Source organism: Girardinichthys multiradiatus, chromosome 10 (assembly GCF_021462225.1).
Source record: "Girardinichthys multiradiatus isolate DD_20200921_A chromosome 10, DD_fGirMul_XY1, whole genome shotgun sequence".
In the NCBI taxonomy this organism is placed as follows: domain Eukaryota; kingdom Metazoa; phylum Chordata; class Actinopteri; order Cyprinodontiformes; family Goodeidae; genus Girardinichthys; species Girardinichthys multiradiatus.
Window position 1 is genome coordinate 357,501 of NC_061803.1, and position 27,686 is coordinate 385,186.

Genomic DNA, 27,686 nt, shown 5'->3' on the forward strand with positions numbered 1-27,686 from the left:
TTACGGACATGGAGACTGAAATGAAAAAGAAAAAAAAAGCTCAAAAAAGAGAGAGATGGGGGAAAAAGGGGAGAAGAGGAGGAAAGAGTGGAGGAGAGAAAGAAGGATAAAGAGAATACAAGATTACGCCCTGCTTGCTTATACACCTGCAACTGTTTTTTATTTTTAACAAAATAGTACATCGTAATTCTGAATGTAAAATGTACTTAGTGAGAGGTGCCGCCCAAAATAGAACATCTGTGTATCTGTCAACACCTGAAGCTTAACACCTGTGAGTATTTGTGTGGACGCGCTTTTGTATACAAGGTTTCTCCATAAAAATATGCAATAGCGAATGTGAGGACCCACAGGCCTGCCCCATGGTCCCTGGATGGACACTGAGGAGATCCGAGTCACAGACATCTAAAGGCCCCCCAAAGCACAGGAACCCCAGGAGAACCACCGCCGGGACTACCACAACCCCCCCAGAGAAGAGCAGCGGAGAGTCCCAGGGGAACCACACAGCAGCGACAGTGCAGAAGTCCCAGGGAGCCGCAGCGACGAGTCCACAGGCCCCGCCGGCAGCCGTCCACGCCCGAGCAGATCCAGCCATGGACCCAGAGGCCCAAGACCCCGGGACACACCACCCCCCAAGCAGAGACCCGACAGAGCCCAGGGGGCCAGGCCCCGGCAAGCAGCCACCAGGAGTGAGCCAGCCCACACCAAAGCACCCGGCCACGGACACCGAGAACCACAAGTACACCAGCGGGCAGAGACTCTAACCAATCTTTTCTAGAACTTTCTGATTCAAAACCACCTGTTTCAGTACCATCATATCCAGAACAATCTTTTACCACAACAATATGTTTCAAATGCATCTGATCCAGCACCATTAGGCCCAGAACAATTTGTTCCAGAACCATCTGATCGAGGTAATCTGTTCCGTTACAATCAGGTCCAAAACTCTCCAGAAATATATTTTTCAGTACCATCTAATGTAGAACATTCAGGTCCAGAACCCTCTGCTCCATTACCATTGCACCCAGAGTGTTCAGAAAAGATTTGCTTCAGTACCAGTTCCATATCATCTGATCCAAAGTAACTGGGTCCACAACTACCTAGAAATACATTGTAGAAATGCCATTTCAAATAACCTTTTCCAGAACCTCCCGATTGAGAAACATTTTTTCTTACCATTATAGTACCATAATATCCAGAACCATCTGTTCCAGTACCATCATACTGAGAACCATCTGTTTCAGAACAATATGTTTCAGTAACATTAGATCTAGAAGCATATGTTTCAATACCATCATGTTCAGAACCATCTGATCAACAATCTTCTTCTCTCAGAAATATCTGGTACAGAAACATCAGCAGAACATGCCTGGTTCTGGTCTCATCTAAGAAGCTAAAATTCTCCCAAACAGTCAGAATGACTCTACAAGTTCCTGGGAAGGACTTCTATATGTTCTGATACAGTGAAACCTTCAGTGTTTTCTAAGAGCAGATATCTGTGCATAACTGGAGTTTGGAAACCAACAATCAGACCTCAACCTGATGTCCTTCCCAGATCTGAGAATAACGGCACACAAATTCAAAGTTTTCCAGAACTTTTTCAAAAGAAGGAACTACATGGAAGCTTCTTTAAGCTGATAGTGATGGTTCCATCGGGAGCTTATGATGTTGTATAGACTCTAAACTTGAAGGACCGCTCAGAAAAGAGAAAGTAGATGAATCCTCCAGATTTGTTCTCAGCACAGTAGCCATATTTAGGCATCATTTGATTGCACTCCATCCACATTTGTTGGATCTTTGATATTCCAATTATCTGATTATATTATGATCAATAAAGTCAGATGTTTATACTTTGTTATTGTAGTGTTTTATAGTGGATGGGAGTTTTTTCTCGCTGCAGCTCACCAGTCTGAGGTCAGACACACAGTCTGGAACGGGGTTAGTTGGATATTTACTGCATGGAGAGCAGGAATGCTGCAGAAACACACAGATGTTAGTTTTTATAGAAATCAGATAAGATGACTGCTGATAATCGTGTGTGTGCCAATCTCTTTTCTTGCCACATGGCTGCACTCACTGATTACCTGATTTGACTGTTTCAACCTTCTTGTTTACCAATGGGTTTTAACAAACACACACACACACACACACACACACAGCTGTATATCAACATCAGCTACATATGTGTGTGTTTCAGGAATTTGGAGATGTTTCCTGTTTATATGACTGACGATGAGCTAAAGCAGAATGCTTTTACCGGCCTTGGTACTGTTTCAGAACCTTGTTTCAGGTTCTTCTGTCAACATGAGTTAAACCTTCACATGCTCTACTTCCAGCAGTGGTCTGAAGGTAAAAACCAGTTCATGTTCAGGATTATTTACAGTCAACAGACATTTCACTGTCAACAGTAGCTGAACTCCACACTGAGCACAAGGCAGTGTGCGTAACTGTATAAAACCATTGCAGATGAATTATTGAAGACGTGGTGGGATGTGGCTTTCATTACAGAGCTAACAGCATGTCAGTTCACATCAGGGCAGCGAGAGAAACGAAGCACATGGCACAAATCCTCTTTGAACTGCTGTACGTCTGCAAGCTCACATGTTCATTAAACCAGAGCTGAGAGCACCCTGACATGTGCACATAGCTACACTCTCACTGTCACACCTAGAAACTCCTGATCTGGTACAGGGTCCAGGAGCTGCTGGTCCAAGAACAGTCCCTGCAGCATTCCTGTTCTAAGAACGTCAGCTGTTAACATCCAAAACTGTAGACCAGCACCAATTGTGTGTGTGTGTGTGTGTGTGTGTGTGTGTGTGTGTGTGTGTGTGTGTGTGTGTGTGTGTGTGTGTGTGTGTGTGTGTGTGTGTGTGTATCACAGTGTGCATCACAGTCGCACAATGACAGACACACAAGTCAAACAGCAGAGTCAGTAGATGATTATCAGACTCTAAGCAGTCAACCAGAACGCATGCTGATGGAAAGAACACACAGAAACACCCTGGCTCTGAGGTTGTCTGTCTGCTGGAGTTTCTAGAGCTTCGGTTCTTTTTGTGTCTGTGTGGTACCTTGGGCAGCCTCTCGGGGTCTCCAGGGTGACGGGGGATGACCTTCTGTAACCTCTGGAATCCATAGTCAATGGTGGGCTCATTGAGTGCTACAGAGGAGAAGGAGGAAGGTTATTCATTAACATGTTCTGCAGTTCCAGCTGTAAAGAGAGGACTAGTCCAAGTACAGAACAGTCCCTCTGACCTCTCTTTGGTCACAGGAACACCCATGACCGCTGACTGTGTCTGTACAGGTGCTGCAGGTCAAGTAAACTCTGGATGGACTGGTCTGGGCTGCAGGGTGACTCTGTGATTAACACTGTGTCCTCACAGATGGAAAGTTCTGCCTGCCAATGTTTCTGACCCTGTAATGGACTGCTTATACAGGGATACAATATGATACTTCAACTCTCTTGAATCAAATATGGCTCATTACCAGACCTGTGCAGAACTTGACAGCATACTGAAGAAGTAATTCATCCATTTGATTTGGACATGTTGGACCAGGGACACATCTAAAAGTTGCAGGACCCCGGCCCGCAAGGACTGGAGTTGCCCACCCCAGCTCTAAAGCAGTGGTCTCAAACTCCAGTCTTTGAGGGCCGGGGTCCTGCAACTTTTAGATGTGTCCCTTGCTCTGCACACCTGAATGAAATGGCTAAACTGCCTCAATAGCATGCAGCCAAGCTTTTCAGAGCTTGGCTGATAAGCTAATGTTTGAGTCAGGTGTGTTGAAACAGAGATGCATCTAAAGGTTGCAGGACCCCGGCCTTCAAGGACTGGAGTTGCCCACCCCTGCTCCAAAGGAACTCAACAATTAACACAATAAGGACTAATTGGTGTGGAGAATTCATGCTGCTCAATGTTTCTTGTTTTTGTGTGTGTCACTGGGACTTCTGTACATAACTGTTAATCATAAATGCTGCTGTGACTTGTGCACATTGACGTGACTCATGCAAATTGCTGTGACACGTGCACATCACACTGACTCATGTACATTGTTGTGACTCTTCACAGAGCTGTGACTCATGCTGTTTCTGTGACTTAATCTGCCTTTATTTTTATTTTCTGCTCATCCTGGAACATCCTTTACTGTTAAAGCTGGTTGGGAGGTGATAAATCAGAGCATCAGTGAATGCAGCAGAGCGCAGCTAGAAGTGTGCACATGAGTGTGTTTGTGTGTGTTGAGTGCATGAATCATAATCCCGTCTTGGTTCAGCTGCATTTAACAAGCTTTAGACTGACTGTCCTATACATCATCACACTGTGCCGTGAGTGTGTGTGCGCTCAGTCCTTGAAGGCCCACTGGGCGGAACCAGCAGCAGTTATAGAGTGTGTTAGCCCTCGTCATGTCTGCGTTATCTGCTGCTGATGTGACCTTGTTGATGTTGTTCACTTTGTTATCTGCGGTGTTTCTGTTTAACCTGCTGCCGTCGGCTCACAGATGGAACCTGATCTGCTGTGTATCTCCTCGGGTCTAGAAAATTCTAACTGAACATTTAAACTGAGTGAAACACTTATTATGGGATGTTTGGGATCCCATGCATCAATCTGAAATGTCTGAGAAAGAAACGTAAGGTTATCTGGTTTCGCTAAGATTTGACTTTGTCGCACTGGGAAGCTGGTTTTAACTCATGTAAATGGATTTAGATGTGTGCATGTTAACATAAACATAGAGATGGAATCACAGGTGACAGAACTGACATTAAAGACAGAAAAGATGAGCCCCTGAAGGAGGCATCTCCTGATGCAAGCAGGTCCTGTTGGAAGCAGCACCTGAGATCTTGCTGTTCCTGCAGACATTCATCAATTGTTTGAAGAATGGTTTGGCGTTTTTTAAAAATGTTGAAGATAAAATCTGACTTTAAACTTTTAGAGTTTCTGCTACAACTCAATGTTCAAACTCTGGGCTTGTTACTGAAAGCCTGTTAGCTGTATGTGGTGCTGGTTGGGTTGGCTGGTTGACCGGACCAGCTGTGCAGGGTTCTAGTTCTGCAGGTTTCCTCCTCTGTGAGTCCACCTCCCCGTCTCTCTTCTTCCAAATTATTTTCAAGCAACAGACCTCACCTTCAGTGTGAGGGATTTGTATTCTGAAACTGATGAAGCCGTTGAATCTGCAGCATCACTCTGATACAGTTCTGAGTTATATCATCTCTCTGCCTTGCAGAAAGAAGATCCTGAAGATCCTGGGTTTGACTCCCGACTGGGGGTCTTTCTGCATGGAGTTTGCATGTTCTCTTCGTGCATGTGTGGGTTCTCACCAGTTACTCCGGCTTCCTCCCACAGTCCAAAAACATGCCTATTAGGTTAAGTGGTGTCTCTAAATTGCCCTTAGGTGTATGAATGAGTGTGTGCATGGTTGCTTGTGTGTTGCCCTGCGATGGACTGGCAACCTGTCCAGGGTGACCCCGCCTCTCGCCCATAGACTGCTGGAGATAGGCACCAGCTTCCCCACGACCCACTATGGAAGAAGCAGTATAGAAAATGACTGACTGACTGACATTAGCTGGAGCTGCAGAACTCTCAGCAGGAATTGATCTGACATAACTCAGAGCAATGATCTGGCTGTGTCAGGTTCCTTTTAACTCCATAAACTGCAATCTGCGGAGCAGCAGACCCACAACAATCAGAAAACCACAGGCACATCTGAGCATCAGAACCTTACAGCAAACAGACCGTTAGTAAGAGGACAGAGAAAAAACACTCATGAACCGGTTTTTCAAAGCTAGTTATCAGGGAATCAAGTTCAATCTCCACAGGATTAGATGATGTGTTTGTGTTGGCATCCTCAAGCTATAAACTCCAGCGAGCTCTGGAAAAGTTGACTGCCTGATCTGAAATGGTTGAGATGAGAGTCAGCTCCGTCAAGTCTGAGGCCATGATTCCTAAGTGGAAACGGTCAGATTGCTTCTTCTGGATCAGGTGTTAGTCTCTGCCTCAAACTGAGGAGTTAAAGTATTTTGCTGTCTTGTTCCTCAGTGATGGCAGGAAGGGGCAGGAGATGGCTACATACAATGGCTTGTAAAAGTATTCACACCCCTTGAACTTTTCTACATATTGTCACATTTCAACCACAAACAGAAATATATTTTATTGGGATTTTGTGAAAGACCACAAAGTGGTATACAGTTGTGAAGTGGAACGAAAATTATACATGATCTTTTTTTTTTACAACTAAAAACTGAAAAGGGCATTGTGCAAAAGTATTCAGCCCCCCTGAATCAAAACTTTGTGAAACCACCTTTTGCTGCATTTACAGCTGCAAGTTATTTAGGGTATATCTCTACTAGTTTGCACGTCTAGTGACTGAAATGTTTGCCCATTCTTCTTTCCAAAACAGCTCCAGCTCAGTCAGATTAGATGGAGAGCGCTGGTGAACAGCAGTTTTCAGATCTTGCCACAGATTCTCGATTGCGTTTAGGTCTGGACTTTGACTGGGCCATTCTAACATATGAATATGTTTAGTTTTAAATCATTCCATTGTAGCCCAGGCTTTATGTTTAGGGTCGTTGTCCTGCTGGAAGAGACTCCGCCCCCGTCTCAAGTCTTCAACAGGTTTTCTTTCAAGATTGCCCTGGATTTGGCTCCATCCATCTTCCTATCAACTATGACCACCTTCCCTGTCCATGCTGAAGAGCAGCAGCCCCAGAGCATGATGCTGCCACCACCATATATGGGGACAGTGGGGATGGTGTGTTTAGAGTGATGTGCAGTTAGTTCTCTATCACACAGCGTTTTGTATTTTGGCCAAAAAGCTAAATTTTGGTCTCATCTGACCAAAGCAGCTTCTTCCACATGTTTGCTTGGTCCCCTCTTATGTTTTTTTTTTAACAATGATTTTCTTCTTGACACTCTTCAATAAAGACCACATTTGTGCAGTGCATGACTAATAGTTGTCCTGTGGACAGATTCCCCCACCTGAGCTGTGGATCTCTGCAGTTCATCCAGAGTCACCATGGGCCTCTTGTCTGCATCTCTGATCAGTGCTCTCCTTGTTCGGCCTGTAAGTTTAGGTGGATGGCCTTGTCTTGGTAGGTTTCCAGTTGTGCCATACTCTTTCCATTTCCAGATGATGGATTAAACAGAGCTATGTGAGATGTTCAAAGCTTGGGAAATCTTTTTATAACCTAATCTTGCTTTAAACTTCTCCACAACTTTATCCCTGACCTGTCTGGTTGTTCCTTGGACTTCATGATGCTGTTTGCTCCCCAATATTCTCTTAACCAACCTCTGATGCCATCACAGAGCAGCTGTATTTGGACTGAGTGTCATGATGATGAGGGTGTTTTTGTTAAGTTTTAGCTATTCTTTTTCTCAGTTATGTTTTTGGATCATGCTTCTGTTGTTTTCTATGGACATGAAAAATGTTATCCAAACAACTCAAAATGGCCTCATATGATAAATTATTCTCCTCAGTTTGATCTGCTAAGGTAACCAGAGCTGAATGGAGTTAAAGAAACTCCACCATCCTTCCTAAACCTTGAGGTGGCGCTGTAGCTGCTCAGGGAGCAGGTACCTAGGAAACTAATCTCTAGGCTCAGCCAATGAGGATGCAGCTCCAGCCTGTTGATGCTGATTGGCCAACAGTCATTCAGTTTTAAAGTGGTATTAAATTAATAAATGGCCATGGGAAAAAATCACTCTTATAAAATGAAAGCTGGCTTTTTGAAATAAAAGCTGACTTTTAAAAAAATTACATTTTGAAATAAAAATAAAACAGCTGGTGTTGGGACAGAGCCATGAAAACAACATGAAAGATGCGGTACAAACTTTTCTGGAACTTTCAAAATAAATTGCATTTAACCTACTTCCAACATTTGGAAAAGGGGGGGGTAACAGCGGACTTCCCATGATGCCACTGGCCATATAAAACCCCCACCTTTCCAATGGTCCGATCTCTTCCACACCGGTGATCATCGGGACAGGAAAGACAGCGCACTAATGTCTCTTTGCTGGCAAACAGACATAAACTCTTCAAACTGGATCCAAGGGTGTCATATGATCACGCAATCATATGCACTAAGTTAAGTAGGAATGAATTGCTGTTTGTGTACCCGGTATTCATTCATAAAAAGGGGTAATAAGGTATAAGCATTGCTTTACTTTCTCTCTGAGGCCTGCAGACGCAAACGGTGTTCCAGAGAAGTTCCCAGTAGAGACGCTGTCTCTACGAAGTCGAGTGGAGCAGTTTTCCCGGTCCGAAAGGACGACAACAGGAGCTGCATCACTGTGGTTACGGTAACGGGCAGCCACTCCCCACACCTAAGGAGGTTAGCTGTAGCTAACAGTTTGTTGATTGTGGACGTTTCTTCAAACTTCGCCACCCTGGACAGCTTTTCCTCAGCATGGTTCAAAGGTTAGATTTGGGCAGAGAAAGATTTAGGATGAAATGATCTAAACGTTTTTCATTTTATGAAGTTTGGTTTTGTTTGTGTTAAACTCAGCTATCTTGGTGCTAGCAGGCTATCTGCAGCACATGTGTTCAGGTTGTGTTCTGTGTTTGTGTGTTTTTAAAGTTAAGACAAACTTTATTAAAGGGGTGGTTTTAACACAGAAGATTGATCATAACGCGGCCTCTGCGCTTATGCATTTTAACCCTTTTATTAATGGTATTTTAAAGGTCTGTGTTTGATTCTGGTGCTAAGCTATCAGCTTCTTTTGTTAGCTTTAACTGCTAACAGCTAATGAAACATTTCTCTAGAAAGATTTGGCTCTTTCCAAAATATTCCCTTAATAATATTTCTTTAAATATTATTTTAATAAATAAAGGCAGCTAATTAAACACTGTTGAGAATTAGTCATCCAGGAGGTTGGTTTTATTCAGCAGATCATTATTTAAAACATTATTTTAATAAAATAATATTTTATCTGATCTTGCATTGTGAATGGTTGTCTAAACATTTGCTGATTATTTCCTAAGTTGGTTCCAAGACTAACTTAACTACATTTCCAGATTCTTCAAGATAATCCTTGGTTCTCAAACATAAACATTGCATGGTAATGTTGCATCACTCTTTTGGTCATAATTTTCAATCATCTTTAATCAACTTGTTTATATTGTACATAGTCCATTAGTCTTCATTATTCTTTAATTCTGCTTGGTAGTTTAGTTGGATTGTTTTAGCATAGTACAGAATTTGTTGATTGAAATATGTTTGACTTTGAGTTGACTTATTTTTGTTAATAAATTCTTGTATTTTAAGAAATTTTGTGAATTCATTCCATATATGTGCAGAGTTTTGCTGTTCAATAATGTCAGAGCTTGGCTCACCTTTTGATTTTGCCCTAATACCATTGCTTTGCTGGGCTGGTATTCACAGGACAACCCTTAACAGACCGAAATATTATTTGTTAAAATATTAATATTAAATATTAAATAATATATTCAGATTCATAGTCACAACAATGGAATTAAAACGTCAATAATTTCAATTATTAGGTAAAAATTTTATATGAAAATTCACGTACTCGTATTCGTCACCTTCCGCTTTATCCGGGACCGGGTCACGGGGGCAGCAGACTCAGCAGAGACACCCGGAATTCCTTCTCCCTAGACACCTCCTCCAGCTCCTCTGGGGGGAGCCCAAGGCGTTCCCAGGCCAGCCGAGAGACATAGTCCCTTCAGCGTGTCCTGGGCCGTCCCCTGGGCCTCCTCCCGGTGGAACGTGCCTGGAACACCTCCCGAAGAAGGCGTCCAGGAGGCATCCGATATAGATGCCCGAGCCACCTCAACTGGCTCCTCTCGATGTGGAGGAGCAGTGGCTCTGGCATCCTGTTCTTTCAGTCATGACCCAAAGTTCATGGCCATAGGTGAGGGTCTGCAGACGGATCGGTGCGGCAGTTGCACCGAAATGTCTGTTGATCTCCTGCTCCATTCTTCCCTCACTCATGAATAAGACCCCGAGATACTTAAACTCCTCCACTTGAGACAGGAACTCCCCTCCAACCTGAAGAGGACAAGGTACCCTTTTCCAGTCGAGAACCATGGCCTCGGACTTGGAGGAACGGATCTTCATCCCAGTCGCGTCACACTTGGCTCCAAACTGCCCCAGCGCATGCTTTAGGTCTTGGCTAGAGGGTGCCAGCAGGACCACGTCATCTGCAAAAAAGAAGAGACTAAATCCTCTGGTCCCCAAACCAGACCCACTCCGGCCCTTGGCTGCGCCAAGAAATCCTGTCCATGAAAGTTTTGAACAGGACCGGTGACAAAGGGCAGCCCTGCTGGAGTCCAACATGCACCAGGAACAGGTCCGACTTAGTGTCGGCAATGCGGACCAAACTCCTGCTCAGCTCGTACAGGGACCGGATGGCCCCTAATAAAGGGCCCCCAATTCCATACTCCAGGAGCACCCCCCACAGGGCATCAAGAGGGACACAGTCGAATGCTTTCTCCAGGTCCACAAAACACATGTGGACCGGTTGGGCAAACTCCCATGAACCCTCGAGCACCCTGTAGAGGGTGTAGAGCTGGTCCATTGTTCTACGGCCGGGACGAAAACCACACTGCTCCCCCTGAAGCCGAGGTTGAAGCCGAGGCCGGACTCTCCTCTCCAATACCCTTACCCTTACCCTCCAATAGGCCTCACCAGGGTAGCTGAGGAGTGTAATGCCCCTGTAGTTGGAACACACCCTCCGGTCACCCTTCTTAAGAAGGGGGACCACCACCCCAGTCTGCCAGTCCAGAGGCACTGACCCCGACCACCACGCAATGTTGAAGAGGCGTGTCAACTATGACAGCCCCACAACATCCAAAGACTTGAGGTACTCAGGGCAGATCTCATCCATCCCTGAAGCCCCGTCACCGTGGAGCTTTTTAACCACCTCAGTGACTTCAGCCTGGAAATGGCCATGGGGAAAAATCACTCTTATAAAATGAAAGGTGGCTTTTTGAAATAAAAGCTGACTTTTAAAAAATTACATTTTGAAATAAAAATAAAACAGCTGGAATTACATAAAAATAGCCTCAACAGTAAGTTCAATTTGTTGGACCACTTGTTTGCTGAATATTGGACCGTTTGCACGTTGCTGGACGCCACTATGCCTTTCCAACGTCATCGGCCATTTTGTACCTGTCCTACAAAACCCAGCAGCCACTGCGGCTGATATGATGGGGGCGTCCCAAGTCTGATGTCACAGGAGATTATAAAGGAAGGTGACCCCCTTTGAAGAACGCCTTCAGGTAGAGACCTTGACACGGTTACCACGCAACTCAAGCATCTCTCTCTGGAGAAAAAGAGGTCCCACATGGAATCTTCATTTATTCTCCTTCGTTGGCCAACAAAAAATTCATAAACGAGGTTTCTGGAATAAGAAGGCCAGAAATTTCACTTTGCCGATCGAAGACGTGAGTTTAACACGTAACCAAAACCACGGAATTTCAAGGAGATGCAACTTTCCCTACTTTCTTGGTTCTAGTCGACTGCTGACGGTCAGATCATATTTTTCCTTTTTGCCAAGGAGGCCAAAGGACGAAGATTGACCGCTCTTCCCGAAGTTAACTGTGGACGCATGTTAACTTCCAACTCCCCCCCTCTTCCTCTCTCCCTCTGCTCAGAAGGAAGACTTCAACAAAGTACAACCCATCCTTTTTATTTATATTTCTTTATTAGGAATAGCGTGGGCAGGATAGAGTAGGAAATGTTAGTGCGATTAGAGTCACCATTTAGAGTCTAATGTGTTCTGAATTGTATGTGCATGCCATTGTTTTGAAACTTGCTGGTACCTTCGGAGACCGCCGTGTCTCGCAAGTGTGTCTTTTCCGTGCAAACACCTGCGCACAGGTGCTTTGTGAAACTGAACTGTTATAATAACCTCATGGGGAAATTCACCATTTTCTTTGTCTTCTACTTTACTGCTTACTAGCTTGCCGCCAAAAGTTTTATAACTCTTTGTGTGTTCACCTCCTCCCATAGTTGGGGGATGATTTATGCCTGTGCATCTCACTGAGCTACACTTTCTGGCGGGCCGCGCTCCCAAAGCTTCGTTCAACACCATATTCCCTTGTCATATCACTTTGGCCATAACTGCTGGTTTGATCTCATACACACCCACTGCTGTTTTCTTTTATTTTGTTTAGTTAGATATTTGTGCCCTTTTGTGTAGAACTTTGCATGTTTGATTAGGTGAAGAGATTATTAAATTGGAAGAGCGGATTGCATCGGGCTGTGATTTAATAAATATTCACATAGATAAAGAGAAGGCGTTTGTGTTTATTTTGTGCAAAAGTGATTCGTCAGTCAAAATAAGGTTAAAGTTCCCCACGTTTCAGCAGAAACGGTTGATTAAACAGTGACATCTCTGGTAATATCAATTATTACTGAGTATTTAACGGTTGTAATTATCAAAGGCGTTGAGCCACAATTACAACACCAGAGGACATCTCTGGCTTCGATTCATAAATGAGGATTTTGGTTAAGAAATTAATTGTGTCAAATTATGATTGTTATATGAAAACTCTAAAGCTGACTTTTAATGGAAAATGAAATATATTTCAAAATAATGAGCTGAGAATTTAATAGGCATTCAAGTATTTCACCTATCCATTGTCACATTAAATCATTATCTATTATTTATTGATGTAAATACTTATTACATAATGTTTTTTATTTATTTAATTTTGAACACTTTGGCGTTCCATAGTTTTCTAGTTCATGTTTTGTGAGTTATGTTCCTCTTAGTTTGTATCATAGGATTTCTGTTTTGTCCCAGTCATGTTTCGTTTTCACTCCCTGCATCTGTCAGTCATAGAAATCAGCTTCATTCGGTTCACCTGTATCATGTAATCAGTCTCCTCAATGCACCTTTATCTCGCACCATTTACACTCTGTTTGTTCACTCTTCGCGGAAACATATTGCTCATGTTTGTCCTCCTTGCCTGTCATTATTTTGTTCCTGCCTCTTGGTGAGTGATTTGCCTTACTAAAAATAAACCGTTTTACTTACGGTCAAGATGCCTAGTCGTCTGCATTCTGGGATCCTCCGCTTTGCCAAATCTGACAGTGAGATTAGATTACACACAGGTGGACTCTATTTAGTCATTAGCAATCATCAAGCAACTTATGAAGGCAATTGGTTGCACTCAGAGTAAAGGGGGCTGAATATGTTTGCACACTTTTCAGTGTTTTATTTGTAAAAAATGTTTTAGATCATGTATAATTTTCTTTACACTTCACATTTGTATACCACGTTGTAGTGGTCTTTCACATAAAAATCCAATAAAATATATTTTTGGTTGTGGTTGTAATGTAACAATATGTGGAAACGTTCACTGCAGATCAGGGACTTGTCAGTAATCCAGGTTGGTCTGTCAAGGTAAAGAAAGAACTGAGCCAAAAAGCGAAGCTCTGAATTTTTTGACGGGTCCACTTTCCAGCCCTGACCTTTGGTCATGAAATACTGATCATGACTGATGGAACAAGATCCAGGATACCAGCACCTTAAATGAGCTTTATCTGTAGGATGACTGGGCTCAGCCTTAGAGATAGGGTGAGGCGCTCCATCAGCTCCAGGAGCTGCTGCTCCTCTGCTTCAAAAGGAGACAGCTTAGATGTCCAGGCATTTAATCAGGATGGGTCCTGGACACATCCCATTGGAGTTCTTCTGGACAGTTTCAGGTGGTAGGAGACCCTGGAGCAGATACAAGAATCTCGCCATGACCCTATCTCAGATAAGCAAAAGAGGTTCCAGAACCGCCAGTGTTTTAGCCCTTTTCATTTAAGATACTGTTGAACTGAGATCCTCACAGAAACAATAATTCAACCTGTTTAACATGACCTGTGATACTGAGATTTCATGAACTACCAGCAGACAGACAGACTGATGCTAGAAACTCACCACACTGATAAACTGAAGTGTGTATCAGTGTGTCTCAATGTGTTACCTGTATAGACAAAGCGTCCTGGCGCTCCTTTACAGAACTGCTTGGACTTATAGGACAGCGTGACCTCAACGACCCCGGGGATGTGACGTGGCGGAGTCTGGACCCGGATGGCATGGGGAGTGATCAGCTGAACACAGACACAGTAAAGACATCAGAGACATTAGAGACATCAGACAGTGATCGTGATTTGGCCCCTTTAATTATACAGTCCAATTCAAAATCAGTAAAAGGTGGAATGATAGTTTTTATTGTCAGTGAGACATTATGGACTGATTGATCGGTGAGAGTTACCTCGCTCCACACCAGCATGGTGCCGAAGACGACTTGAAGGCCATCAAAGAAGTTGTCTCCTATGAGAATGACGGTGGCTCCACCCGTCGTCCAGCCCTCACTGGGACTGATGGCTTTTATACAGGGAGTGGCTGCTGGACCACAGACAGATGTGTTAACACCAATAGAATAGAATAGAATAGAATAGAATAGAATAGAATAGAATAGAATAGAATAGAATAGAATAGAATAGAATAGAATAGAATAGAGGTACTTTATCTATCCCAGACCAGAAAATTAGTTTAATGCAACAGCAGACATGGAAGGTATACATTCTGTAAAATCCTAAAAACAGTACACTAAAATATAAATAACTACAGACGAATAAAGTGGTGGTATCAACAACATGGTCAGAAGATTGTTCCTGAAGATTGATTTATAAAAGTTAGGAGTCAGTTTTAAACAACTGCAGATTCCAAGATCATCAGTTCAAACAACTGAACAGAAGGATAAGTTCTTTAAATGTGTCTCCACTATGCAAAGAAGACAATCCACCACTTTAAATTAAACAAACTGGTTAAGATGTTCATGAACTGGAAACTGCTGGAAGACCAGTGTAATGTGACTGAGAGGATACCGACCAACTTAGAAGCCCCTGCTCTAAGATCTAAACCTCCAAACTGGGCACAAATCTGAAATTCTTTTAACGTTTTTCATAACCTCACATGAAAAGCTAGATGGCTGAAAAGTGGACAGAACTGAATGTTTCAACTGGACAATGATCCTAAACAAACATCCAAACTGGTTTTAGAAAGGTTAAAAATGACCATTATGAGCTTTTGTTGTAGCCTTCCCAAAGCTTTGATCTTTAATAATTTATGGACCAAGATTAAAGGCGTTCCCGTTACCTATCAATTCTGCCAGGAGGAGCGGTCACATTCAACCAGAATAGATGCATCTTGCTAAGAGACATTTTGTCATTTCAAAATATATATGGACATCTTTTGAAGGACTGATAGATAAAGTAGTCAAATATATTGTCTGAACTTCTGACATGGCTGCTGTGATCCATCTGATGAGCTCAGAAGGTCCCAGAGCCACATATTGGAAACCCCCAATCTACATAACAAGAGAACACACAAGGCGTGTATTAATTGGGTCGTGGTTTTTATCCTCCTAAGCTACACACACACACACACACAAACACTGTTCTGTTCTTTCATTCCTCTTTATAATTAATCTGCAGCTGTACTTGAGAGGAGAGAGCAAAGCAGTCATTACTCTGTGTGTGTGTGTGTGTGTGTGTGTGTGTGTGTGTGTGTGTGTGTGTGTGTGTGTGTGTGTGTGTGTGTGTGTGTGTGTGTGTGTGTGTGTGTGAAAGAGAGAGAAAGAGCAGCTAATCTCATAACTGATTACTTCAAATGACAACGCTAGACTATTCTATTCTATTGTGTTTAGATATTTTTTACAGTTCAGTTCTGATGTGATCCAGGGTACTGTAAGAACTTACAGAGCCTTTGTGATCCACATTTCTGAAAGAACCTGTTCCAAGAAACTTGATCCAAAGTGAAAAGCAACGCTCAATCCACAGTTCAGTCTGAACCCTGAGTGGCCAGGTCAACCTTCTGGGTTTCTGCAGAGCTAAACTGCACAGAGCAACCTTACAGAGCAGCAGGTACCCCAACACAAATCTGACAATAAGAGTTACCGGAACCTAACTTTTTACACCTAGACGCCAATAACCTGAATTCTCCCTACAACAATCTGACACGCAAGATGACTATAACTATGCTGAGGTAATAAAGGACATGTAGAAGATAGGATGAAGGATTCCCAAACAGAGACACGCCCCAGAAGATGAAAATCAGGGTAAGTAAACTATCTGCAGACCAGAACACAGCCCAGTCTGAGCAGGCCAGACCTCCACGTGGAACTGAGGATCAAATGGGACAGAAGCATGTTGAACGTTTAAGGGTCTGCAGGTCAGTGACATGGGTCCATCATGTTCTGTGTGTTTCATCTTTCTGTGCTCTACAGAACCAAAGTTCTCCATGGTGACCATCTGGCAGAAACAGCCACACAGCCAAGCAGGCAGGCCTGCAAAAGAGCTTCCTGTTACATCCAAATGGACTGGTTCTGATTTAGGTTTCAGAGTGCTCCGCTTGTGATGATCTGTCAGAGGTTGAAGTCAAGTCCCGGCCGACTGGCTGCAGGACTTTATGAAACAAGCGAGTAGAGACAAGTTGGACCCATGGGACTCTGCTGCACTCCAGGCGGGAGGGGTGGTTTCCATGGTGACTGTCTTTAATTTGTTGGGCAATTAAAGAGGGTGAAAATGCACACACACACACACACACACACACACACACACACACACACACACATACAAGCCCTGTCATCTCTCTGGGAATGGGGAGGTGTCTGGTCTTCTTACCCACAATCCACTGGGCTGGTGTGTCTTCACATTATGCCACTGTCTAAGCAGTCGGGTTCCTGCTGTCGAACCAGTGACCCAGCAACGTTTGGGGCTGCAGCCAAAACATAATTCACTTTCAAACTTGAGATCTGGGTGTCAGCATCATGTTCATGCTGAACTGGTCCGGGTCAACAACCAGCACAGAACCAAACATTCAGCCCTTCATTACAGATACCCTGCTCAGTCTAGAGCTACTTTCTCAAGTTACCTTCAGAACTCGACTGGTTCTGACCAGTCACAATATAACCTGATTGGTTTTGACCGGTCAGACTAGAATCTGATTGGTTCTGGCAAATCAGAATAGAACTTCTAGAGGTTCTGACAAGTCAAACTAGAACCTGACAGGACTGGTTCTGATCAGACACAATAAAACCTGATTGGTTCTGACTGGTAAGAATAGGACCTGATTGGTTCTGACCAGTTAGAATAGAACCTGACTGGTTGTGACCAGTCAGAATAGAACCTGATTGATTCTGACCAGTTAGAATAGAACCTGATTGGTTCTGATCAGTTAGAATAGAACCTGATTGGTTCTGATCAGTTAGAATAGAACCTGATTGGTTCTGATCAGTTAGAATAGAACCTGATTGGTTCTGATCAGCAGACAGAATGAACCCTCAACCCTTAACCCGTACCCTCAGATGGGTCCAGTCTTCGGGCTCGGCGGCCATGTTTGGAGTTGTTATGGACGAACATGTTGTCAGAGACGGCGAGAACATGACCGTCTACGTTGACTGTTGTAGAAACCACCACCTGCAAAGAAACGAGCCTATCAGAACCTTTAGAGGAACAGGACAGCAAACCCATCAGAGATACCGCTGTCATCACTATCAGACAAGGACCTGAACATCTGAGGAGAACATGGTTCCTCAACATGATCTAAAATGATGCTGTTGGAAATGCCAGTGACAGTAACCTCCACCAGGAACATCGGCTCCACAGTGGGAAGCCCTGTGATCCTGGACTTCAATGTTGTTCAGAACAGGTGATCCATTCCTGCTGCCACTAATCCTTGACCTTCAACATATTTAAGTGCTGTGTGTTAACTGGCATATCATCATCATAATGAAGCATTTCTACTTATTGCTGACAGCTTTATTCTCTGCTACTCTCTGAGATGACATCATAACACGGACACATTTAAGAAAGTTTGGTTCAGTTCTGTTATATTGTGTTGATTTACAACCAATGTCACCGAAATGCACCTTAAAACACATTCAGTTTCTACACAGTAAATACATGATAAGATCAACTCAGTCTAAAAGAACCATTCAAATTCAATGACACACATGCCAGTTTGATCTCATTATGACAAACCAGTTAAAACCAGTAGTGGGTCAAATGTTTCCAAGAAAGGCCACCTGAATGCATTTAGTCTTTCCAGCAGTCCCTCCTGTCTCCTGCTCTGTATGTCAGATGTTTAGTTGCCCCTCTGCCTCCTTTAATGATAATAGTTGATGCCATGAATGTGCTCTGTTTGCAGATTTGGAGATGAAGCTGTTGGAATTGGAGGTCCGGCTCTACTCTGTTGAAAAACTAGCAGATAGCCCCGACCCATCCGGGTTTCTAACAGATTTTTCCTGCTGAGAAGCTGATTCCATAGAGACATGACGGCATTGGAGACACCTTGTCAAATATCTGCCAGGAGCCAGAAACATCAAATCCTACCTGAAACTACTGGCTAAGGATAAGCATAAATCTATGTAGCTACAGTTGAGATGGTTTGTGTTTGTCCAATGGGAGCTGATCATAGAGCACAACCAGATAAACCAGAACAATTATATCTCTTTGCTGGTTTGGGAAGACCTCAGAGTCCTTTTTGTTCTTAATCTAGATGTGACCTTTCTCAGAGGATTATGCTCCTTGCTTTTCTTTTTTTGGACACTTTCTCTATTCCAGTTCCCAAAATTGTTTCTCCCAGTGTTCCCAGAACCAACAGGACTCTTATCAGACACCAGTCTGAGACAGAAACATTTGGAATAATTTCTGTCCAGATGGAAGGTTTGACAGCTGATTTAACTGAGTTGCACGGTTCTGTTCAGTAGAGACCAGGTAAAGTTTCTGTAGAACCTGATGAAGGTTCTAAGGATGTGATGAAGTGTGAAATATCACCGGATTACATCTCTGTTATCTGTTGTATTTGTTCAGTTTAATAATAATAAAATAATAATACATGTTGCATTATCCCTGATCTGTCAGTGATGGTCACCTTAATTATGAGGTGTTTAACACCTGATGGACAGATGGACAGACAGACTGGCGCCCTCTGCTGACAAATGTATCTTCAAAGCAATGATCCTCATGCCAATGCACTGCAGTGCATTGTGGGTACATCAGGCATTCCGCCCTTTAGAAAAATCCTTTCAGGTGAATTCTTACCTGAAACCTCCTCATGTCCCGAGGGTTCCCTGCATTCTTGAGACAGTTCTGGTTACACTTCAAGAAGAACTTGAGGAAGAACCTGTACACACACACATACGCACACACACACACACACACACACACACAGAGTGCAGGTAAGGTTTTGAAAAGTCAGCAGCTGAGAAAAGACAAACCGTCACCCACAGAAGCACAAACATGTCCGACGTCAAATAAAATTACATGTTTTTAATCTTCTCTTAATGTTTTAATTTATTGTATTTCCTCTTGTCTTTTCTTGTTCTGCAGGTGGAAACTATGTGGAAAAAAGCTAGACTCTGATGAAGAACATCTTTGCTCTCTGACCTTAATGCCTGCTGTACCTGACGCCACACAAATTAAAAGATAAATTAGATGTTGTATCTCTAAAGGCCTGAAGCCGGGCAAAGTAAATTAACCTCAAACTAATCTACAATACACAACAACAAAAACACGATATGGCTGGTTACAGGTAGTTTCTACCTGGTTACTGCCTGGTTACTGCTTGGTTACTGGGTTGTTACAAGTAAAATATTGGCTGGTTAAAGGTTACTACCTGGTTACTGGGTTGTTACAGGTCAGATACTGGCTGGTTACAGGCGGTTACTACCTGGTTACTGCCTGGTTACTGGGTTGTTACATGTCAGATACTGGCTGGTTACAGGTAGTTACTACTTGGTTACTGGGTTGTTACAGGTCAAATACTGACTGGTTACAGGTTGTTACTACCTGGTTACTGCCTGGTTACTGGGTTGTTACAGGTCAAATACTGGCTGGTTACAGGTTGTTACAAGCTTATTAACAACTTGTTATTGCCTTTTTATGGACTGATTACTGTTCTGTTACCATCTAAAGGTGTCTGGAACAACTTCGCTGACTTCCAAGGTGCACAGAAAGGGTCAAACATCTGGTGAATCTGGTTACCAGCTGCTTACTAGTTGCTACTGGTTGGATCACAAGGTTGTGATTGATTGGTTACTGTCTGGTTATTGACTGGTTACTGGCTCTGATAGGAGCCAGACAATTTTTATCTAATTGGGTGGGACACTGAGAACCTGGACCAGAACAATAAGGCCTTCCAGTCCAGTATTTTTGCCCAAATCATGTTCTCAGTGTTCTTATTTTTCAAGAATCAGGTTTATGTTCTTATTTGCTGATGTTTTTCTAAATATAAATTGTGATCTCTGATCACAATTTACCACCGTGGTAACCCCTCAGCATCTTCAGCTGATTATCATTTTACTTTTGGAAACAAAGACCCCATGTATCAATGCTCTCCTCTTTGCTTCCTCCTCGCCTGCTTCATCCTAACATCTCCTCTCGGTGAACAATCGAGTCGTAAATCTACACGCAGGACAGTTTAAGCTCTCAATTTGTTATGTGATAAGGAGGGACGATCCAACACACACTCTTACACACACACACAGACACACACACATACAGACACACTCCTGACATACACTTGCTCTATCACTGCTGATATTTACGAGCAGCAAATTAGGACGCACTGCAAATTTATCTCCTCGGAGAACAGAAGGCACACATTCGGACACCAAAAACACACACGGTGACACACACATACACACACACACACACACACACACACACACACAGCTACACACTGTGAGGCAGCACTTTACCGTCAGGATAATTCATCCTCACACTGTGACTACATTTTCTACCTCATAGAGCAGATTAACTTCAACATTCTGAGTGTGTCTGTGTGTGTGTGTGTTCCTGTCTTGGCATCACATTGAGAACCATTTTCCCGATTTCACCATCAAATTGAGGACCGTTTGTACCAAAGTGAGGACATTTTGCTGGTCCTCACGACCTATTTTGCTAACGGTTAGGTTAAGGACTAAGATGTGAATTGAGTTTAGGTTCAGGTTAGGGTTAGGTAAGCACTGGTAATGGTTAGGTTTAGGGTTATTGTCAGGGTTAGGGCATAGAAAGGGTTGAAAATGATTGAAAATCAATGGAAGTCAATGGGAGTCAACACATGGTCCTCACTACACATAGCAAAACAAGAGTGTGTGTGTGTGTGTGTGTGTGTGTGTGTGTGATCTATGTGCAGCTCTCTGTGTGTTAACATGATGCAAGTCATTTTAACTGCTCCTCTCAGGTTCATCTTCTGCTTCACAAGCTGAATAATTTTTACCAGTTAAAACCAGCTCAGATGTGTCAAACAGATTCTGTCTTGGGTTCTTCAGATCTAACAGAACCAACAATCATCTGATGCAAAAGGTTTCAGCTAATTCAGATCAGTTTATCCCAGTCAGAGTCACGTGGCAGCAGGATGATTGGTGATCATCTGCTCTCTGATCAGGACCAGGGTCATGATTCTGCTGCATCCATAGGTTACATCTCACCCCAGTCAACCAGAACAGATCTTCCAAACGGGTCACCTCTTCAACCAACCATTGTTCAGCCAATCAGAACACAACAGACCAGGAATGGGACGTTGATCCTTGAACTCTGCTGTTCCAGAAACTTTCCAGAAAGTGTTATAAAAACATGGACGGCAGCGTTAATTCACCATCTTCTCACTGTGTGTTGGAGAACATTCATGAAGCGTTCTCCATCATGGTTCCTTCGGTAATCAGAAAAAAACAGCAAACAGACAGAGGCTGTACTCGTTTCAGTGAGTCAATCAATGTTTTTAATGAGTTCTGATATTTATCTTCATCTGTATGTGGGAGCATGCAAGTGTGTGTTGGCAGGTGTGTCTGTGGTCGGATATGTTTATGCTTGTAACTCTAATTATCACCAAATGTTGGGCAGATTTTTGCTAATTAACATCTGTGGCTCATTTGTACATGACGCTAATTAACAGCCGTTAGAACTCTCTCTGATTGGTCTTTTATGATCCAGAACAGCACGTGTGATTCTGCACACACATGAAAACATGTGTTTAAATCAGTTCTTTTATAGAGCACCAACAATCTCAGGACCAACGGATTCACAACAGTTAATCTAAAATCAGTTCAGTCCAGTTTGGCACTATTAAAGCTCAATATATACCGTCACATTCTGCTGTAAAAATTAGGCAAAGAAAGCCCGGCTTATTGGGTTGAGTCACTGACTTTGCAGCAATTTCTCCTCCTAAGTAAGCATGCGATGCCAGTGGAAAGGAACAGCTTCCTTTTAACCAGTCACAGACCTTTACCAGAAGCAGAACCAGGCCTTAGACCAAATCAGATGTTCTGTCTGGAACAAATCCAGACAAAACATCTGGATCAAATCCTGTCAGAACATCTGGGACACTTTCTGTCAGAACATCTAGATCAAATCCTGCCAGGACATCTCAATCACACCCTGACAGAACTTCTAGAACACTTTCTGGCAGAGCATATGGAACATATTTGAAATCTGGCAGCAGCTAGAATCAGCCTAGCTGTGTTGTGATCTAGTCGCAGCAGTAAGAACAGAAAGGTTTTGTTTGCCTGAAACTGTAAATCGGAACATGTAGCTGCTGATTCGGTTCAGCTTCTGGTTCTATCTAATCTCTCAACTTCAGTGTTCCCTGTCAGAACTTAGAATGAAGGAAGCAAGAGAAGAATACTTTGACAGATTTAATGGATCCTAGAAATATCATTGTATGTATCCAGCAAAACCAAAGCAGATCCTGATCCGGATCAGAACCACCTGCTTCAGCCTGTGTCTGACAGATGCTCCTGCTCCTACGGTAGCCAGACAGGGTCAAACAAAGCTAAGGTGATATTCATAGTCTGACATTTTACAGCTAAACATGTTAATGTTACCTGTCAGTCTCTCTCTCTCTCTCTCTCTCTCTCTCTCTCACACACACACACACACACACACACACACACACACACACACACACACACACACACACACACACAGGGTTTTCCAGACCAGGAGAGTCTCAACCTGGGTCTCCAGACTCTGAGATGTCCAGAGGAGGAGGAGGAGAAGGAGGAAGTAATTAGCTGAGATAATGAGGAGTCCATCCTCATCTCTTCACAGTAAATGAAAGGAGACACCTCCTCTTGTTCTTCATCTCAGTGAGGAGGAGGAAGAGGAGGAGGAGGTTATTAACAGTTAAAGTCGTGCTTCCTCTGTAATCCATCAGCACTTCATCCTGCTGCAAACAACGAGACAGATTAATCCGCCACTGAAAATAGTTCCAGAAGAGTTCACCTGTCAGAGCTGGGACTCTCAGCAGCTTCATCTCATCAGTGCATCATTACATCTGTTTCCACAAGGAAGTTCTCTTAAATGTTTCTGAAAATAAACCAGTTGGATGGAACGCTGACAGAGCAGCAGCTGCAGAAAGTAGAACCTTGATCATGGACCACCAGATGGCCGAAGCAAGGTTAAAGTTAAACAACAGCCGCAGGTTGACCACCCATATCAGTCCTGTGCTTTATAGATATATAAACCCAGGTAGGATAACCACTGTCTCCAGCTGAGGAGAACAGAACAGGACAAATGTTACCTCCACAAACGACAGGAAGGAGTAGCCTGAGTCAAGATTTATTGCTGCTTTCCAGTTTCACTAACTGGTCTGAATCTTTTGAACATTTTTAATGAAATGTATGAACTCTTGAACTTATAATGAAACAGATCTTTGAAAGAGATCCTGCTCCTGTATTCATGCAGCGCTCTGAACCCTACTACTGTTCTAACTGTTCTCTATATGAACGACCCACATCACAGCAAAAAACCACCAACTGAGCAGCTTCCATCTTCCTCACTGATGATGCCGAAGATAAAGTCAATGACATTATCAGAGGGGCGCAAGCAGCATCACTGTGATGATGACTAGTTCCTCATTCAGCTTGTTAACGAACATCTCGTTAAGACCTCGTTAAACAATAACACGGGAAAAACACGGGGCTGTTAGTGACGCAGTGTGTGTGTGTGTGTGTGTGTGTGTGTGTGTGTGTGTGTGTGTGTGTGTACTTATTATCCATCTGATGCAATGAAATCGCAACAGTGAGTGTGTGAGATAAAACACACACCAGCTTCTTTCTAAATAGTCAGTCAATACTAATGCTTCGAGATCAGCAGGACAGACGATCAATACACACACACACACACACACATGCAAGGAGGAGACACCTATTAAATACTAATTAGAAAGACAGGAGGTTCACCTGCTCCATCACTCCTGCTTCTCTGTAAGTCTTCAACGTCACAGAGAGGATATGGAGGGGGTGAGGGGGAGCTGTTAAATGAGCCAGGGTCTCCTACATCAGATGATCTGATGTCTGCAGATGGTCCAGCAGATGAATAGATCAGCTGTTACACTTACAGTAACGGAATCGGTCTATGATATGTCTGCAGACATGAGATTCACGACTGATGGCAGAATCTGTCAACACTGAGGCCAGAGTTGAAAGAAGCCATTAAAAGTATGGTTTGCTGTTTGCAACAAGCCATGAAGGGACACAGCAAACATGAGGGAGAAGGTGCTCTGTTCAGATGAAACCTTCACAACATCACTGAAAGGATTCGTCATCCGGTAGAATATCAGTTCGCCGAGGATAGCTTTAATGATAATAATATTCACTTCATTTCATGGTTTGTGATTTGATGTTTAGGTTTTTCCTCAAGCTGTGGACATCAGTCCAGAAATTTTCTGTGGACTTCAGAACTTTCCCCTCCAGGTCTGTGTTCAGGGGTGTGTGTTTAGGTGTATATGAGGCGTTCCTTCCTCTGTGAAACAGCAGCAGACGGCGTGTTCAGGGTCACACTGTTCAGTCCGAGCCTGTTTCCCAGGAAGAAAAATATTCAGCTACACTTCATGTCTCCATTGACTCCAATGCATTCATACATTTAACATTTAGCTGGCTGGGGCCCTCTGGGGCCCCAAACATTATTCTGCTGTCAGTCACCCTGAAACGCGGCCAGTAATGAGATTCCATCCCGAGCCGACCTGCAGCATGAGAGGGAAATCACACCTACGCCTGCAACATGATTGACAGCACGCCGTCCTCCCATAATCCCATACTGCACACACCAGAGACCCTCACAGACGAGAGAGTGCATGCCGCCAAAAAATTCTCACATCAGGTATTCAGATCGAAAAAATGAGAGCTCGTCCCATCATCACCATCATCATCAGCAGCTACAAACAGCAGAGAGAAAAACTGATGGGGAGCTGGCAGGTTTTATGGTGACTTTTAAGTCTTTAACTGACTGAAGATCAGCGCGTTCAAATGTTCTCACAGTATTCAGAGGGGATCATCACGTCATTAGAGAGTCTCTAAAGCTCCCGTCTGCATGGAGAACCAGAAACTCCTGACACATCAGAAACCTGTGAGACGAGGTGCCTCAAAGAGTCAAACTATAAAAATATTAACCTGAAACACAACTGAATCCTGACAGAGCTGTCCTCAGAGACACCGACAACCAGGACAGTCCTCAGAGACACCGACAACCAGGACTGTCCTCAGAGACAAGGACAACCAGGACTGTCCTCAGAGACAAGGACAACCAGGACTGTCCTCAGAGACATGGACAACCAGGACTCTCCTCAGAGACAGGAAACACCAGGACTTTACATGGAGACAGGAACCACCAGGGCTGTCCTCAGAGACATGGACAACCAGGACTGTCCTCAGAGACATGGACAACCAGGACTGTCCTCAGAGACATGGACAACCAGGACTGTCCTCAGAAACATGAACCAGGACTGTACTCAGAGACATGGACAACCAGGACTGTCCTCAGAGACATGAACAACCAGGACTGTCCGCAGAGAGAGGAAACATCAGGACTTTACATGGAGACAGGAACCACCAGGGCTGTCCTCAGAGACACCGACAACCAGGACTGTCCTCAGAGACATGGACAACCAGGACTGTCCTCAGAGACATGGACAACCAGGACTGTCCTCAGAGAGAGGAAACACCAGGACTTTACATGGAGACAGGAACCACCAGGGCTGTCCTCAGAGACAGGAAACACCAAGGTTGTCCACAGAGATAGGGACAACCAGAACTTTCCTCAGAGACTGGGACAACCAGGACTTTCCATAGAGACAGGAACAATCAGGACTTTCCATGGAGACAGAAACCACCAAAACTGTCCTCAGAGACAGAAACCACCAGGACATCACTTGGAGACAGAAAGTACCAGAACTCTCCTCAGACACAGGGACAACCAGTGTTGTCTTTAGAGACAAGGACAACCAGGACTGTCCAGGTTCTGAGGTAACATGCTGCTCTTCAGCACCGTATCTACTTCACCAAAAACATAAACATCTGGTCTGCTTTTAATGGAGTAGAGAAACCTGACAGAAGGTAATAATCTACCTGCTCCTGTACATGAATCTAAGGTGTAAAGACTGCAGCTTGTAAAACCTCAGGTTACCCCCTAGCTATGCATCCGGAGCATCTTCTTGACTAAAAAGGTCTATGACTTCCACACTGCAGGGTCTGGTGTCCAGATTGGTTCAGCTGTGTTTTAGAAGTACCACCAGTGGACCTTATGTCATGATCCATGTTAGTTACTTTGGTTTGTATTTTGATAATTTTGGTTTGAAATTGTAAATTTGTTTTATTCATTCACAGTCTTCCACACCACATTTATTATTTTGTTTAATGATTCTTAGCTCTTACTTGTAATCTGTTATTAATGTTTTAGTCTTTAGTAGATTCTTCCATGTCCTGTTTAGACCCCTCTGTATTCATTTCTATGTCAGTCATTCTCTTAAAAGAACCTGCTTCCCATGTCACTAATCTCCTCCCAGCAGTTTTAAGCCTGTCAGGTTCCTCTACTCCTTGTCAGATCCTTCTGTTACCAGCCATGCCAGTTGTCTCACCTGTTTACTGTCACCATGCTGTTGTTCTCATCAAATGCTCTCCCTGTCTCGTCCATGTTAATCATTTTTGTACGTTTCTTTAGTAACTGGTCGTGTATGAGACCCCTATTCTTCTGTCTGCGTTTGGGTCCAGCTCATGACAAATTGAAGAGTTTTAGGCGCAAATGTTGGTTGGAGGAGGAAGACACCGCCACCAGAAAGGACAGCTGGTTGATGTAAAGTAATACGTTTTTATGATTAACAAATGATGATGATCAAAACTGAAAACACCCAAATCCACCAGAACCACAAACTAAACTAAATAACACAAAATACAAATGAGGTAAAAATTCAACAGACAAAGAAATGACTGAATCCTGAGTTTTATTCCAACACATCAAGCAGAAATTCAGGATTAATGCTGACCGTGTACAGAATGTCTAGTTGGAAAACATTTACAGAGAACCTCACCTCAAAAAGGAAATCCAGGAGAAGTCAGGCCCAAAGACCCATAAACCTCTACACCAGGGGCATCCAAAGACTGTGCCCGACGACCGGTGTCCTGCATGTTTTAGATGTTTTGCTGCTTCAGCACACCTGATTTCCATTGACAGGTGATTAACAGGCTTTTGCTGAACTGCAATCACCCGAATCAGGTGTGTTAGAGCAGGGAAATATCTAAAACACACAGGACACGGCCCTCGAGGACAGACTAAGGACACCCGTGCTCTACACTGATAAATTACAAAGGAACTGGAAAGTGCAGTTCTGCTCCTATGAGGTCTAAAATGGACCTAAACTTGCACTCAGCTAAGAACAACACATATTTGGACAGAGGACATGGGA

At 43.5% G+C, this 27,686-nt stretch overlaps 1 protein-coding gene across 7 annotated transcripts in view; it reads right to left on the minus strand.

Annotated features, from left to right (window-relative positions):
• The window catches only part of LOC124874607 (transcription factor COE3-like), a 52,138-nt gene that overhangs the window by 8,987 nt on the left and 15,465 nt on the right, over window positions 1-27,686 (minus strand). For 2 of the 7 annotated variants that reach the window (XM_047376019.1, XM_047376017.1), the window contains exons 7-12: window positions 19,049-19,130; window positions 17,305-17,422; window positions 14,215-14,348; window positions 13,924-14,050; window positions 3,066-3,154; window positions 1,903-1,971 (exon numbers count right to left, since the gene is read on the minus strand). In XM_047376019.1, the coding sequence (XP_047231975.1) occupies window positions 1,903-1,971; window positions 3,066-3,154; window positions 13,924-14,050; window positions 14,215-14,348; window positions 17,305-17,422; window positions 19,049-19,130 (619 nt within the window). The remainder of the gene's footprint in view (window positions 1-1,902; window positions 1,972-3,065; window positions 3,155-13,923; window positions 14,051-14,214; window positions 14,349-17,304; window positions 17,423-19,048; window positions 19,131-27,686) is intronic. The other 5 variants (XM_047376023.1, XM_047376021.1, XM_047376024.1 and 2 more) reach the window with 3 other exon arrangements.